At 45.7% G+C, this 15,932-nt stretch overlaps 1 protein-coding gene across 1 annotated transcript; it reads right to left on the reverse strand.

Moving 5' to 3' along the window:
- Positions 1-1,627: 1,627 nt before the first annotated feature.
- Positions 1,628-3,247, reverse strand: LOC144793354 (uncharacterized). The gene has a single exon (XM_078668957.1). The coding sequence runs from the start codon at positions 3,245-3,247 to the stop codon at positions 1,628-1,630; it is 1,620 nt and encodes a 539-aa protein (XP_078525083.1).
- Positions 3,248-15,932: the final 12,685 nt, after the last annotated feature.

Genomic DNA, 15,932 nt, shown 5'->3' on the forward strand with positions numbered 1-15,932 from the left:
GATATTTTTTTTTCCCCTGTGTGTGTTCTCTGATTTTCTTTAGGTGTGATAATTGACTAAAACTCTTTAGACAGTCACTGCAATTATATGGCTTTTCCCCAGTGTGTGTTCTCTGATGGTGTTTAACCCCTTCGACGCGCATGACAAAGCCAGCTCGTCATGGGCGTTACCTACGCTACGCGCATGACGAGCTGGCTTTGTCAGGTAACGCGCGTTTTTTAAAATCTCAGCGCGCAGCGGGAAAACCCGCTAGCGCGCATGCGGTTAAGGTCTGATAATTGAATAAAGCTGGTATGGTTTTTCCCCAGTGTGTGTTCGCTGATGAATCCTAAATGTCGAAGATTCACTAAAGCTACTTCCACATTCACTGCAATGGTATGGTTTTTCCCCGGCGTGTGTTTTCTGATGCTGTTTTAGGTGTGATGATTGACAAAAGCTCTTCACACATTTACTACACTGGTATGGTTTATCCCCTGTGTGATTTCTCTGATGGTATTGTAAGTCTGTTAACCCACTAAAACTCTTCATACATTTACTGCACTTAAATGGTTTCCCCCGTGTGTGTTCTCTGATGCCGTTTTAGGCTTGTAAATATATAAAGCTCTTCCCACAATCGCTGCACTTGAATGGTTTTTCCCCTGTGTGTGTTCGCTGATGATTCCTTAATGTTACTGAATTTCTAAAACTACTTCCACATTCACTGCAATGATAAGGTTTTTCCCCTGTGTGTGTTTGTTGATACATAAATCCTGAAGAGGAACTGAAACTACTTCCACATTCACTGCAATGGTATGGTTTTTCTCCTGTGTGTGTTCGCCAATGTTTATGTAGGTCTGATTAGCGACAAAATCTCTTCACACATTCACTGCAATGGTATGGTTTTCCCCAGTGTGCGTTTTCTGATGCCGCTTTAGGTATGATAATTTACAAAAGCTCTTCAGACATTCACTGCAATGATATGGTTTTTCCCTGAGTGTGTTTGTTGATGATACATTAATCCTGCAGAGGAACTAAAACTACTTCTGCATTCACTGCAATGATATGGTTTTTTCCCCGTGTGTGTTTTCTGATTTTCTTTAGGTGTGATGATTGACTAAAACTCTTCAGACAGTCATTGCAATGATATGGGTTTTCCCTGTGTGTGTTCTCTGATGTTATTTCAGATCTGAAAATTGATTAAAGCTCTTCAGACATTCACTGCAATTATATGGTTTTTCGCCAGGTGTGTTCTCTGATGGTGTTTAAGGTCTGATAATTGAATAAAGCTCTTCACACATTCACTGCAATGGTATGGTTTTCCCCCAGTGTGTGTTCTCTGATGCTGTTTTAAGCTTGGTAAATATATACAGCTCTTCCCACAATCGCTGCACTTGAATGGTATTTCCCTGTGTGTGTGTTCGCTGATGATTCCTTAATGTTACTGAATTCCTAAAACTACTACCACATTCACTGCAATGATATGGTTTTTTCCCCTGTGCTTGTTTGTTGATGATACATTAATCCTGAAGAGGAACTAAAACTACTTCCACATTCACTGCAATGATATGGTTTTCTCCCGTGTGTTCTTTTTAGGACTGATAATTGACTAAAGCTCTTCAGACATTCATTGCAATGATATGTTTTTTCTTCAGTGTGTTCTCTGATGGAGTTTTAGGTGTGATAAATATATAAAGCTCTTCCCACATTCATTGCACTTTAAATGGGTTTCCCCAGTGTGTGTTTTCTGATGCTGTTTTAGGTGTGATAATTGACTAAAGCCCTTCAGACATTCACTGCAATGATATGGTTTTTCGCCAGTGTGTGTTCGATGGTGTTGTTTTAGGTGTGCAGATTGACTAAAGCTCTTCCCACATTTACTGCACTTGAATGGCTTTTCCCCTGTGTGTGTTCGCTGATGATTCCTTAATGTTGTAGAATTCCTAAAACTACTTCCACATTCACTGCACTTGAATGGTTTTTCTCCAGTGTGTGTTCGCTGATGATTCCTTATTGTTGAAGATTCACTAAAGCTACTTCCACATTCACTGCAGTGGTATGGTTTTTCCCCGGTGTGTGTTTTCTGATGCTGTTTTAGGTGATATGATTGACAAAAGCTCTTCACACATTCACTGCACTTGTATGGTTTTTCCCCTGTGTGATTTCTCTGATGGTATTTTAAGCCTGCTAATCGACTAAAGCTCTTCACACATTCACTACACTTAAATGGTTTTTCCCCTGTGTGTGTTCGCTGATGATTCCTTAATGTTGTAGAATTCCTAAAACTACTTCCACATTCACTGCACTTGAATGTTTTTTCCCCTGTGTGTGTTCGCTGATGTTTCCTTAATGCTGAAAATTCACTAAAGCTACTTCCACATTCACTGCAATTATATGGTTTTTCCCCTGTGTGTGTTCTCTGATGAATTTTTAGAACTGATAATTGACTAAAGCTCTTGAGACATTCACTGCAATGATATGGTTTTACTCCAGTGTGTGTTCTCTGATGGAGTTTTAGGAGTGATGATCGAAAAAAGCTCTTCATACATTCACTGCACTTGTATGGTTTTTCCCTTGTGTGAATTTGCTGATGGTATTTTAAGCCTGTTAATCGACTAAAGATCTTCACACATTCACTGCACTTAAATGGTTTTTCCCCTGTGTGTGTTCGCTGATGATTCCTTAATGTTGACGAATTCCTAAAACTACTTCCACATTCACTGCACTTGAATGGTTTTTCTCCAGTGTGTGTTCGCTGATGAATCCTTAATGTTGAAGATTCACTAAAGCTACTTCCACATTCACTGCAATGGTATGGTTTTTCCCCGGTGAGTGTTTTCTGATGCTGTTTTAGGTGTGATGATTGACAAAAGCTCTTCACACATTCACTGCACTTGTATGGTTTTTCCCATGTGTGATTTCTCTGATGGCATTTTAAATCTGTTAATCGACTAAAGCTCTTAACACATTCACTGCACTTAAATGGTTTTTCGCCTGTGTGTGTTCGCTGATGATTCCTTAATGTTGCCGATTTCCCAAAACTACTTCCACTTTCACTGCAATGATATGGTTTTTCACCTGAGTGTGTTTTTTGATGATACATTAATCCTGAAGAGGAAATAAAACTACTTCCACATTCACTGCAAGTATATGTTTTCTCCTTCTTGGTTAGTGTCCCTGAGTCGGGTATGCATTTTTCTATAACTCTTGACTGTGCTGTCTGAAGGGCCAACATGACCAATAAAGCACTTGTGTTATTTTCACACTCCATGTATGTGTGTGGGATTTTGCTCGTTTGCTTTCTGAATAAACTTTAAAGTGCAAAGGTCATCAAATACTCGCCACACTCATTACGTGTGCAAGGCTTCTTTGTGGTTGATTGTGTCTTTAGAAAAGATAATGGTTCTGTAAGCTTGCGAGTAAAGATCCATCGTCCTTCTGGTCGGTGGACACTGGGACAGTACTCTGTGTTTTATATAGCAGAACCCCCATTTCTTTTAACTTTCAGTTAACTGTGCTTTTCGCTGGTTGCTGTGGAATGGCCTGAAAGAGTTTACAGTACACCTCTAGCACTGAATGGTGATCTGATATCACTTTAGGAAGCAGAGTACTGCTGTAACCACCTCATGATCAGAGCTGGTATTGGACATGTTTACACAAGAAGTGGTTGATCAGTGTTGCCTTAATTTTCTAGAGGTCATTTCTTCATCTTGAGGCACGGAAGTGCACCGCTGAGACTCGTAGAACCACTAATTTGCCCTGGACGGTACTTCCGGGATCTGTCAGTTTTATGTTCAGGTTCGGCTGCCTCTGTCAGAACTTATGTTTTGCTGAATACTGGAACTCAATGTTTCGGACTTTGCTTTTGCAGATTTACAGTATTATCTTCATTATTCTAAAGCATTTTGTGCAATCAAGGATTGTTTTCTGTCGGATGTAAAGAGATTTAAATTACTTAAATGGAAAATACTGGAATGTGCATATACAATTTTTTATGGATTGTAAAAGCATTGCATTTATTACTATTGTTGAAACTAATGAAGACATATTTAAGACATATTTAATCATACAGAGATATTTACATAAAAATTCCTTTGAACATGCCACAATCTTATTTATTTCAGCAAAGGTATTCATAGAATAACTTAGCAAAAAAAGTGTGCTCGCATAGCAGTCATATACTAGTTATAGCTTTGGGTAGATACATATGGTCAAGGTTTTGTTAAAACAAGAACAGCTCTTGGAGTAAGCGATGGATCAGGAAGACGCAAGACAGCAAGGTGGACACCAGGATGTTGTGCCATACATCAAATCATATTGTTCATGGAGGTGACTGGTTTCATTCACTACTAACTTTTTTTCAGGAGGATTCGTCTTGCTGTTTTCTCGAGGCCTGATTAAGGGGGCCTTTTGTGCGCTGATTGTGTTTGGGACCCATGTGGCATAAAGGGGCTCTATCTGGCCCTTGTAGGCCCTGCATCATGTATCGACCCTCTCCCCATATAACGTTCCTGCCCAATCTAAAATGGCGCTGCCTCTAGAAATCTAGATATTGACATAGGACTTAGCATGTCTTTTTTATGGACATGAAAAAAGGACTATCATGTTCTATAGCTTATAAATATTTCCAAGGTGGCAGCCATCTTAGAATTATGTTGTTTACTAATTCTGCTGAGATTTCCAGATTGGCTTGGTCTATCGAATTTCCAGGTTCATCCTAGGCCACTGTTCACCTCATCCCCCCTAACCCTCTAATCAGGATTCTATCTTCCTAATTGCAAAATCTAGTTTGACCTAATGTATTTCAACTTCCCTTTTTCATATTCGCAGCTGGGCACTTTCTTCAGGATTTGCTGATTTCCACCTAGAAATCGCATGCATATAACGCTGGGAAGCCCAAAACAGAAAGAGTACCTTCTTCTTTCTGGACGTCTTCTGTCATGATGCTGCTGTTTAATGGGCTGTCTTTGTAGAACGGAGTCCTGGAACTTTCCTCCAGCCACCCCATGATTTGCTCCATCCCTTCCTTCCTTCATCTGACCATACCCCCTTCTCCTCAACTCCCCTCGGCTTCCCCCCACGTGAGCATGTAGTACTCCGGTCCCTCCCCTCTTTCCACTCTGGAAATTTGGTGCCCTTAGCCATGGATTACCTTTCTCGAAGATCACTAGTCTCCAAACTGGTTCCAGACGGCTGTAATTCCTACACTATCATATACCCCCCTAAACTACCTAAAAGCGTTTTCAAGAACTTCAAACACAGGTTTCTCAAATTTCACCCAGAAACCCTTATTTCCAACCTCTATGTCTGCACGAATAAAGGAGCTACCATAAGTGATCTTATCTTTTACACTAAAAGACCAGCTCAATGAAGGAAAGCCCTTTGTTATCTGCTCCGGATCACTGCATCCACTAAAGCCCCCCACGGTCTCAGACTCTCTGTAACTCCCTCTATCTTTTTCCGAGCAGAGGCAACCATCTACCTTTATAATAATTGGATTATCCTCATTCAAGCATCTGAATGCAGCCTAGAATTACTTGATGAAATTTTCCTCTCAAACTCTCTGTGATAAAGTAGGTTTCCTCCCTGACCCAAGCTCATCCTAGACCTTTAGTCATCCCACGGGTACCTCGTTCTCTACCCTCTCCTAACCCCACTACTTGTATTGCTCCACCCCTTTCCCCTCCTCCCTATCCACCTTCATCAGATTACCCAACAGCATTAATTTACCATTACCCTTGCCGCTTGGTTCAACCGGCATTTTTCGTCATAATAACCTGAGCCCTCATCAAACCCCTAGAGCAGCGACCACTGAAATACACTGACTCGATACTAACACCTTTACCTCATCTCCGCCCCTGACCTCTGAACATGTCCCCGCTGTCAGCACTGATGCATCTGTGACACCCTTTCTGGACCAAACCATGACACTTGCTGTGAGAAGTTGGCCTGGCATATGCTGTCCACTATTCTTGTGGGCACCTTGCACCAGTCCAAATGACCTTTATTGATGGTAGGTTTAAAGACAACCTATATAGAAAGCTATCCTAGTGGTATCTGTGGAGAGCAGCCTTCAGGCTAAGTCTTGAAGGAATGTAAGGCAGCTTGTTTTACCAGTCTATAATCTCATGAATGGCCAAATGAAAGGAGAACCACACCAGGTATATATATAAAATATATGTATTTATTCTAAACACATCCCTCTAGTCTCTTTCTGAGGCTAGAGGCAAAAGTAGATTCAGTAAACTTATTTAGCACACAGTAAATTAGCACAATATTCGTTGAGCCCTAGGGGCGTACCAAATCATATATTAAGAAAGTCCTAAGGACTGGGGTCCATACTTATACTAAGTTAGAGGGTTGAACATACTCTGGAGACACACCTCTGGGAGGATGCAGGGAGGGCGGAGGCTACACCCCTTTCCCTTTTCCAGTTTCGCGCCAGAGCAGGGCCTCGGTGCCCCTGCAACCGTTTTGAACTGGGATATGCACAGAGACACCAAGTGTGCCCCCAGCACTGTCTGAAAAGCATTTTATGAATGCACCCACCCATCCCCAATACACTAAAGCCTGTCTGGGAGGTGGTTACACCTCCCTGTGACAGGACACCTATTGTCTAGGCCTCCCCTGCCGGACTTTCATCCAGCAGCAGGAGGTCAGACCCATGTCTGTGGCTGCAGCATCCATTTTGTGATGCTGGGACTCTTTTAAACTATTACCGGTTAGGTTAGTGTATACATGTCTCTCCCTTTAGAAGGGTGGAATTCTACCCCCGCCGCCAGGACTGGATTACAAAGTGTTTGACACCAAACACAACATGTTTCATTCAGCCATTCCAAAGTAAGCATTTACCGCGGGGTTATAATGCACTTAAGAGTATATGGTCTGGCTGCATCACAGAACAGCTTTAGAGAATAGATTCCAAAAGCTGCAGAGGGGTCCTGCTCATGCATGGACACCCTCTCACACTAAACCAAGCACTCTGCCTTCAGGATTGATAAGGCCTTACATAGGGGTGACTTATAGGTTTATATGTGTCAATGTTTAAAGGTAGATATAGGTAACCTATATCTTAGTAAGGGGTGCATGCACCACCTTCCCCAGGCTGCAGTAGCAGACCTGTGGTGCCATTTTGGAAGGTCTCACAGGGGTGGCATAATACATGCTTCAGCCCCTGGTAGGCCTCTGGAGTACCTAAGCCCTTGGTACCTAAGGTGCCATATACTAGGGACTCACAAGGGTAACCCAGTAACCAATCTGGAGTGTACCTAAAGTACATGCAATCATTTTAGAGAGGAAGCAGCTAGGCTGGGGTCCTTGATAGCATGCCCCTCAGCCAGACTAGAGTCGAAAAACAGTGAAACATCAGCAAAAAGTGGGGGTAACTATAGTAAGCAGACCCTACTCTCCTACACAACTCCCCCCCCCAAACGCAGGGACATTAAACTAACCTTAACCAGTTGAGTCTTCATGTTCTAAGTGGAAATACCTGGAGAGTCCATCTGCATTGGCATGGTTACTCCCAGGTCTGTGTTCCACTGTATAGTCATACCCTGAAGGGAAATGGACCACCTCAAAATGTTGGGGTTTTCACCCTTCATCTGCTTTAGCCACAAGAGGGGCTTATGGTCAGTCAGAACAGTGAAGTGATTGGCAAACAAGTATGGCCTCAGCTTCTTCAGAGCCCAGACCACAGCAAAGGCCTCCCTCTCAATAGCTGACCAACGTTTCTCTCTAGGGGTCAGCCTTCTGCTAATGAAAGCTATTGGGTGGTCCTGACCTTCCTCATTCAATTGTGATAGCACAGCCCCTACCCCCAACGTCAGATGCATCTGTTTGGACAATACATTCTTTAGAGTAGTTAGGACTTTGCAGGTCACCAAATGCCTTTTGACAGCTAATTGTCCATTGAACTTTCTTTGGCATTCTTTTAGAAGTTAAGTCATTCAGGGGTGTCACAACGGAACCATACCCCTTGACAAATCTTCTGTAGTACCCAGTCAGGCCCAAGAAAGATCTGACCTGAGTCTGGGTGGTTGGAGCAACCCAGTCCATTATGGTCTGGATTTTGCTCCGCAATGGTTGAACCTGGCCTCCACCTACAAGGTGGCCCAGGTACACAGCCTGACTCTGCCCTATCTGGCACTTAGTAGCCTTGACAGTTAGGCCTGCCTTCTGCTGGGCCTCCAAACCATTTCTCAGCTGGACCAGGTCATCCTCCCAGGTGGAGCTAAAGACAGCAGTATCATCTAGATATGCTGCACAGTAGTCTTTCATGCCAGTTAGGACTTTGTTCACCAACCTTTGAAAAGTGGCAGGTGCATTCTTCAGACCAAAGGGCATTACCACACATTGATAGTGCCCACTAGGGGTTGAAAATGCTGTATTTGGCTTTGCATCATCAGCTAATCTGATCTGCCAGTAGCCAGCTGTAAGATGAAATATTCTCAGAAACTTGTCTGAAGCTCATCTGCCCTTGGAATTGGATGGGCATCAGTCCTAGTGACTGCATTGAGGCCTCTGTAGTCAACACAAAACCTCATATCTCTCTTACCACCCTGGGTGTGAGGCTTTGGTACCAAGACCACTGGACTAGCCCAAGGGCTAGCTGAAGGTTCAATAACTCCCAAATCCAAAAATTTCTGTACTTCAGTCCAGATACAGTCCCTGACATGATCAGGTTGCCTGTAAATCTTATTTTTAACAGGCAGACTGTCCCCAGTGTCCACTTCAGGAGTGCACCAGGTGGTCTGACTTGGAGTCAGAGAGAACATATGTCTGAACTGATTGAGCACTTGTCTGCAATCAGCTTGCTGCTGGTCAGTGAGGCTGCCTGCCAAGGCTACACCATCTACTGAACCATCATCAGGGTTCTGTGAAATCAAGTCATGGAGTGGGTCACTCTCCTCCTCCTGTCCCTCATCAGTAGCCATGAGCAAGCCCATGTCTGCCATGTCAACATATGGTTTCAGTCTGTTGACATGAGGCACCCTATGGCGCTCCTGGGAGTTCCTAGGTCTACCAAATAGGTAACTTCTCCCTTCCGTTCAACAATAGTGTGGGGTCCACTCCACTTGTTTTGGAGAGCTGCTGGGCCACATGCTCCAACACATACACTTTCTGTCCTGGCTGGTAAACAGTCAGGTCAGCCTTTTGGTCATGCCAGGCTTTCTGTAATTCCTGGCTAACCTCAAGGTTTTTAGTTACCTTTTTCATATACTCAGGCATCCTGGAGAGGAGACCAAGTACATAGTCCACTGTGTCCTGTTAAGGGGGTTTGAGAGGTAACTCCCATCCCTCCTTCACCAGACACAATGGGCTTCTTACAGGTTGCCCGAACAGACGTTCAAAAGGGCTGTAGCCAACCCCCTTCTGAGGAACCTCCCTGTATGCAAATTAAAGGCAGGGTAGTAGGATGTCCCATTTTCGCCTGAGATTTTCTGGAAGACCCTTGATCATACCCTTTACTGTTTTGGTGAATCTTTCAACTAAACTATTGCACTGTGGGTGATAGGGTGTGGTGAATTTGTAATTCACTCCACACTCCTTCCACATTGCAGTCAAGTAGTTGGACATAAAGTTTGTATCTCTGTCAGATACTGCCTCCTTAGGGAAACCCACGCTTGAGAACACTCCCAAGAGGGTTCTTGCCACCACAGGTGCTGCAGTGGTCCTAAGAGGAATTGCCTCTGGGTACCTAGTGTCATGGTCCACCACCACTAGGATAAATCTGTGCCTAGATGTTGTCTGAGGATCCATTGGTCCAACAATGTCAATCCCCACTCTCTCAAAGGGAACCGCCACCACAGGTAGTGGTATCAGTGGGGCCTTTGTGGTGCCACCTGCCTTACCACTGGCTTGACAGGTGATACAGGAGCGAAAAAAACTCCTTTGTGTCTTCAGACATGTGGGGCCAATGAAAGTGAGGGACAATGCTGTCCTAAGTCTTGTTTTGGCTCAGGTGTCCTGCTAAGGGAATATCATGGGCTAGTGTGAATAAGAAGCCCCTGAATGTCAAAGGTATAACCAACCTTCTGGCTACACCAGGCTTGGGGTCTCTATCCTCTGAGTACAGGAGTCCCTCATCCCAATAAATCTTATGGGCGCCACTAGCATTCCCAGCAGCCTCAGCAGCAGCTTGCTGCCTGAGGGGTTCAAGAGAAAGGCAGCTCAGCTGCTCTGGCTCCGATCTGCCCTGGAAGGGCCCCCTGTCCCCACGAACTCAACTTGATCAGGCTCAAGCTCCTCTGGGACAGTTCCTTCTTGAGGACACAATCATCTCTCTCAAGAGACTGATAATTACTCTGAGTCAGGGGGGAAGGCTCTGCCTTAACCCATCTGCTCCTTTTCTTGGAAGGCACTTGGTCCATTATTCCAGAATCCAGGGCCTGTTCAGTTTTAGACACTTTGGCCTGTGACCTAGTGACAGCAAACACATGTGCAGAGATTCCTAACATTTCTGCAGGGTCCTTAACTCCACTTCAGACCAGGCTGAAGTCTCTAAGTCATTGCCAAGAAAGCATTCAACAGGGAGGTCTGCACTTACCACAACTTTCTTAAGGCCTGTTACCCCTCCCCAGGAGAAATGAACAACTGCCAGGGCATGGTTGGTCCTGATATTGCTAGCATTGGTCACTTGGTAAATTCCACCAAGTATGATTTGTCCAGGGTCCACACGGTCTTGTGTCACCATAGTGACACTTGCCCCTGTATCCCTTCAGGTCAAAGCCTCTTTTCCATTGATCAAAGGCTGCTGTCTGTATTTTCCCAAGTTACAGGGACCCACACAGGAGGACATATCCATGCCTCCATCACAGATCAGAACAGCCTGAGTTGGTACTCTGACTATCCCCGAGTCCGTCTCAGTACCCAGGGTTAACCCTACTATACCCTACTGCTGAGTACCACCACTTGGAGCTGCTGAGTTGGTACTCTGACGGTACTCTGACTATCCCCGAGTCCGTCTCAGTACCCAGGGTTAACCCTACTATACCCTACTGCTGAGTACCACCACTTGGAGCTGAACTAGGAGGAACAGTTGCCTATGGGGCAATGGGGCTGGAGTTGAGTCTTTATTTCTAGTGCAATCAATAGTCCAATGGCTGCTCTGCTTACAGATTTTGTACTATGGTTTCTTTTGGCCTTTCTTCTTGGAAGATTGGGAATTCCCACCATTAGAAGCTTTTTGGGGGCCTTGTGAAGACTTCTGGTCTTTACCCTTCTCCTCACCCTTATTAGGATCTTGCTTCTTCTGATCACTACCTTGGTTCTGTACCTTCTGCTTCACCCTTGTTCTGACCCATTTGTCTGCCTTCTTTCCCAATTCTTGGGGAGAGGTCAGAGCAGAGTCTACCAGGTGCTGATGCAACAGCTGATTCTGACAGTTATTAAGGATCAGCTCCCTCATCCTCACGTTATACAATCCTGTATAATCACACACTTTACTGCCCAGTAACCAGCCCTCCAGAGCCTTAGCAGCACAATCTACAAACTCAACCCAGTCCTGAGTTTGTGTCTTTTGGGAATCTCTGAACTTTATTCTATACTGATCTGTGGTAAAGCCAAATCCATCTATTAGAGCACTCTTCAGGACTTTGTAATCATCAGCATCCTCTTCTCTTACAGCGAGGAGCTTGTCTCTACCCTTGTCTACAAAGGCGAGCCACAAGATTGCTGCCCACTGCTCCTGTGGGACCTTCTGTACTTTGCAGGCCCTCTCCAGTGCAGTTATCCATTTGTGGATATCATCCCCACTCTGGTAGGCAGGGACAATCTTGCTCAAGTTTCTATGGGCATAGGACCTATCCCTACTGTGAGAAAGTGCCATCTTTCTTGCATTGGTATGCCCCCACTTTTTTCTGAAAGGGTGATGTGCTTTGACTGAGTGTGCCCTGGGCTCCCGCCAACCAGGTACCCAGGGCCTGTGTTCTTTCCCTAAAACTGTGTTGAAACCAAAACCCAATTGGCATCTCTAGCCACCTGTCAGCCCCTAGTAAATGGTACCCTAGGTACCCAGGGCATCGATACCAGAGAAGACCCCTAAGGGCTGCAGCACTTATTGTGCCACCCTTAGGGGCCCTGTGCCCTGACACCCACACACTGCCTTTCCAGGCTGAGTGCCTAGGTACAGAACTAAACAAAGAGTTGACATGGTGTTCACAAGACCCACTGCCCTGACATACTTCAGTCACCCCTCTAGCTGGGTGCCCTATGCCAGTGGTGAGGGCACAGGGGCATGAGCCCTGTGCCCCTACAGTACCCAGGGCCATTCCTGGGCACTGTAAGTGTAGTCTTGCCATTAAGAGTATATGGTGCTGGAAGGTTGTCATTACGAACTCCACAGCACCATAATGGCCACACTGAAGGCTGACAAGTTTGATATCAAACTTCTCAGCACATTAAACCCGCACTGATGCCAGTGCAGGATTTAATGTAAAATGCACCCGAGGGCATCTTAGAGATGCCCCCTGAAAACCTAACCTACAATCCACGTCTGGACTGAGAGGCTGCCGAGGCTGCCACCCAGCAGACATGTTGCTGGACCCCTGGGTGGAGAGCCTCCCGCTCTCCTGGGCCTGCAACAATGCACATTCTGGGTGAGGTGCTAGGTCTCCTCCCCCAGGATGGGCAGGGGGAAGCTTCAAAGGCATTCCGCCCTTGTGAGCTTCTCCAGACCATTTGCTGTACCCAGCAACTGGCCCCCACCAGTTTTGACCCCCACTCTGACAGGAAGACTGGCGGGAAAACCTACGTCAGGAAGGGGGGTGCCAGCCTGTGCCAATCCCACCCCTCAGGTGGGGGAGATGAGGTGAAGCATGACCCCGGGCTCCGGCCATCTAGAAGATGGGAGGCCCTGCCCAATCACAGCTAGGCTCCTGCACACACCCCCCGCCCCCACAGGAGAGGAGCAGGCTAGGGGGTGTACCCACCCCAGGACAGGGACCTATTGGTCCCTGCCTTTGCCCTACATGTAATGCCTCTAAATTCAGTATTTAGGGGCTCCCTGAACCTTTCTTCCTCAGTTCCCGATAAGAAAAGAAGAAAGAAGATCAAGAAGAAGAAGACCCGCCGTGAAGCTGCTAACAACAGGACGACAACAACTGACTTGGCCCCAGCACTACCGGCCTGTCGATCCTGGAACCTGCTCCTGCCTAATCCCGGCGACTCCAAAACCAAACTTCCTGCCGTCGTGCAGGATGCAGCTTACAAAATTTCAAGGGGGCAATGGTTTCTTTCTACCACAGAGTGGATGGCAAGGTTATATTTAGACAGGGCATGCTCAATGTTATCAGAGGCAGAAAATCGAGGTTGAGCAAACATCTCTGGGAAAACTTCTTGAGATATTTTGTGCCACTGTCTCCGCAGCAGGGGCAAAAGTACTGGCTGACTCGGGGGTTTACTCGAGTCAGGCATGACAAATTCTATGACTGAATGGTCGGTCCAATTTACCGGTTTGGGAGGGTGGCATACAATCTTAGGGGAGTTGGATAGAAGTAGGTCTAAAGTGTATCCTGCCCGGTGGGTGGGGCCAGTGTTATATTGTGTTAGCCCCAGTAAGGAAAGATCGGCTAACAGAGATCGGGCCTCCACATTATCCGGCAATTCACTATGTACATTGAAATCCCCTAAGAGTAAAAAGTCACTACCGGGGTTAATGTGCGGGGCCAGTGCTTCCACTAGTGAGATAGAAAAAGTCGTACAAGGACCAGGGGACGCTATACTAAGGCCCCTTTCCAACCAGCCCTTGTGGAAGTATTAATCCTAAAAATCATTAATTCCATATCTGCAATACAGCAGTGATCCAGTATTGAGATGGAAATGTCAAATTATGGACAATGGCAATGCCCCCGCCAAATTTTTTTTCTATCTATTCTCACTATCTTGTATCCTTCCGGGATACCGAGGGTGATTGCAGGAACCGAATGGGGCTTCAGCCACGTCTCCGTCAGGAAGCACAGCTCGGGTTGTGAGGTGGAAAGCAAGTCCCAAACCTCCGTGTGATGTTTGGGCAGAGATCTAGCATTGCAGAGCAAGTTCTTCCATCCTTTTTGTAGGTTAGAAGCAAACACGGTGGGTGCTCCAGATTGATAGTCATCATGGGGCGCCTGAAACTGACAGTATCGACAAGAGAATGGCCCTTCAGGGGATGGCCAGGCCTCCTTGTCACATCCGTGCAGGGGGGCGGACCGTAGCACTAGCAAGTCCTGGGAAGAATAAGAGACAGGCTTAGATGCACAATGGATCTCGTGTAGCGAGACGGAGATCATGGCCCCTGGCCCCGTCCGGACGCAGACGGGCTTCTCCTTGGCTTGTCTTAGGCGTGTCTAAGGCGCTCCACTGCGCGCGAACGCTGCGCGCTCGAGTGACGAGAGGGCTATGTAGCCCTTCCCTTACAACAACTAGAGCGCTAACCGCTCCAGTTGTAGGCCGGAAGTACCTGGCTCTCCCTGTCCCGCCCTCCGCTCAACGATACTAGCTACCGAGTCAGACCGGGGCGGGCAGGATCAGAACACTGAGCCCAGGCTTCCCCACTTGGTGAGTGAAAGGCCCCCCTTTAGTTTGATTCCTCGGTGTAGCACAAAACAAGTTTTAAACAAAATACAATGTAGTAATCACATTAGGTTAAATGTTTAAAATTAGCGATTTAAATTGTGCAATTCGGCAATTGAGAAATAGCTCAGGGTGATCTCACTGTTTGCGCAAGCGGAGTGGGAGAGACTCTGCCACCGTCCTCCCTACCGCCTAACTTAAAATATCCCCATAAAAACAACTGCATTCCGAATTCCGAAGTACTCACCTGTGCTCAGGAGAGAAGCCAGTACTGCATCTTGTAGACCAGTACTGAACCGCAGAAGTAATCCCAGCCGGGGTTACTAGTAACTTGAGTTTTCTCCATAGGACTCCATTGTGTGCTTTTCTGTGAAATTTCTTCTAAGTGTCTACTTTTGAAAACTTGAAATATTCTTTAACAATCATACCAAATACTGAAACGTAATTACTTACCAGTTTGAAGTTGAGACCCCAGTGCTGGACCCAGGATCCCAGTAACGAAGTCGTACTTTAACTGCACTTGATTTTCCTCCCATTGGATAACATTGCCAGATTTTCATTGAAACGTTTTTAAGTGTGAACTTTTGAAATAGCTTTATATTTCTTAAAAATCATTGCAATAGCCACATCGTTTTTGCTTAACTGTTTCCAGCTTAGACCTCAAGACTGAATCTAGGATCCAGTTCCGGGATTACAAAAGTAATCGATAAAGTAATTAGCTGCATTCATGTGGAAAAACCCATTGAGCTCAATGCTAAATTGTATTTAGAATTGTGTTGCCTACTGCAACCCCTGTACCTATTGTGTTTACCAAGTTTATTGCCTCTTTGCAAAGTAATTACATGAGAGTACTCATATCGAGAAAAGTATATTTTTATACCTTTTGGTTCTAAAAATAAAACAACTATATCTTTTGATATAAAAAAAATTGGCCTGGGGTTCAGTCCTTGAGTGTGTGAAACCCTTTGCTGACTGAGGGTGTACAACAAATGCTTTACACTGACCTCTGGTACTGCCTTACTGCTCGACCCAGCTACCACTTTAGAGAGTAAGGTCACACCTGGCTTTAACCTCTGTTATTCCTCTGGGGTTTGTGGACTCCGTACACACTGTACCTTATTCTGGTCCAGTATATATAGAGCCACCTACCACTATGGACATTGCTGCCACCATGGGACTCTAGTCCAATCTTTGCTCCTTCAAGCTCTAGGGACTCCCTTTCCAAGGCTACGCTTTGTTTCCTTATTTCCAGTTGGGCTTCTTCAAACCTCTGCTGGTTCTCTCTCTTCTCCTGGGAGGTGTCCCTCCTACGAAAAGAGACAGAGGTCCCTACTGATATGTCAAAATGGTTAGGTTCCACTGAAGGAGATCATGGCCTTCTAGGCACACCACAACTCTTCCTGGTG

Source organism: Lissotriton helveticus, chromosome 1_1, assembly GCF_964261635.1.
Source record: "Lissotriton helveticus chromosome 1_1, aLisHel1.1, whole genome shotgun sequence".
In the NCBI taxonomy this organism is placed as follows: domain Eukaryota; kingdom Metazoa; phylum Chordata; class Amphibia; order Caudata; family Salamandridae; genus Lissotriton; species Lissotriton helveticus.

Excerpts from the sequence above, each read along its gene's own strand:
- LOC144793354 (XM_078668957.1), bottom strand. The coding sequence starts at position 3,247 with ATGGAGTGTGAAAATAACACAAGTGCTTTATTGGTCATGTTGGCCCTT.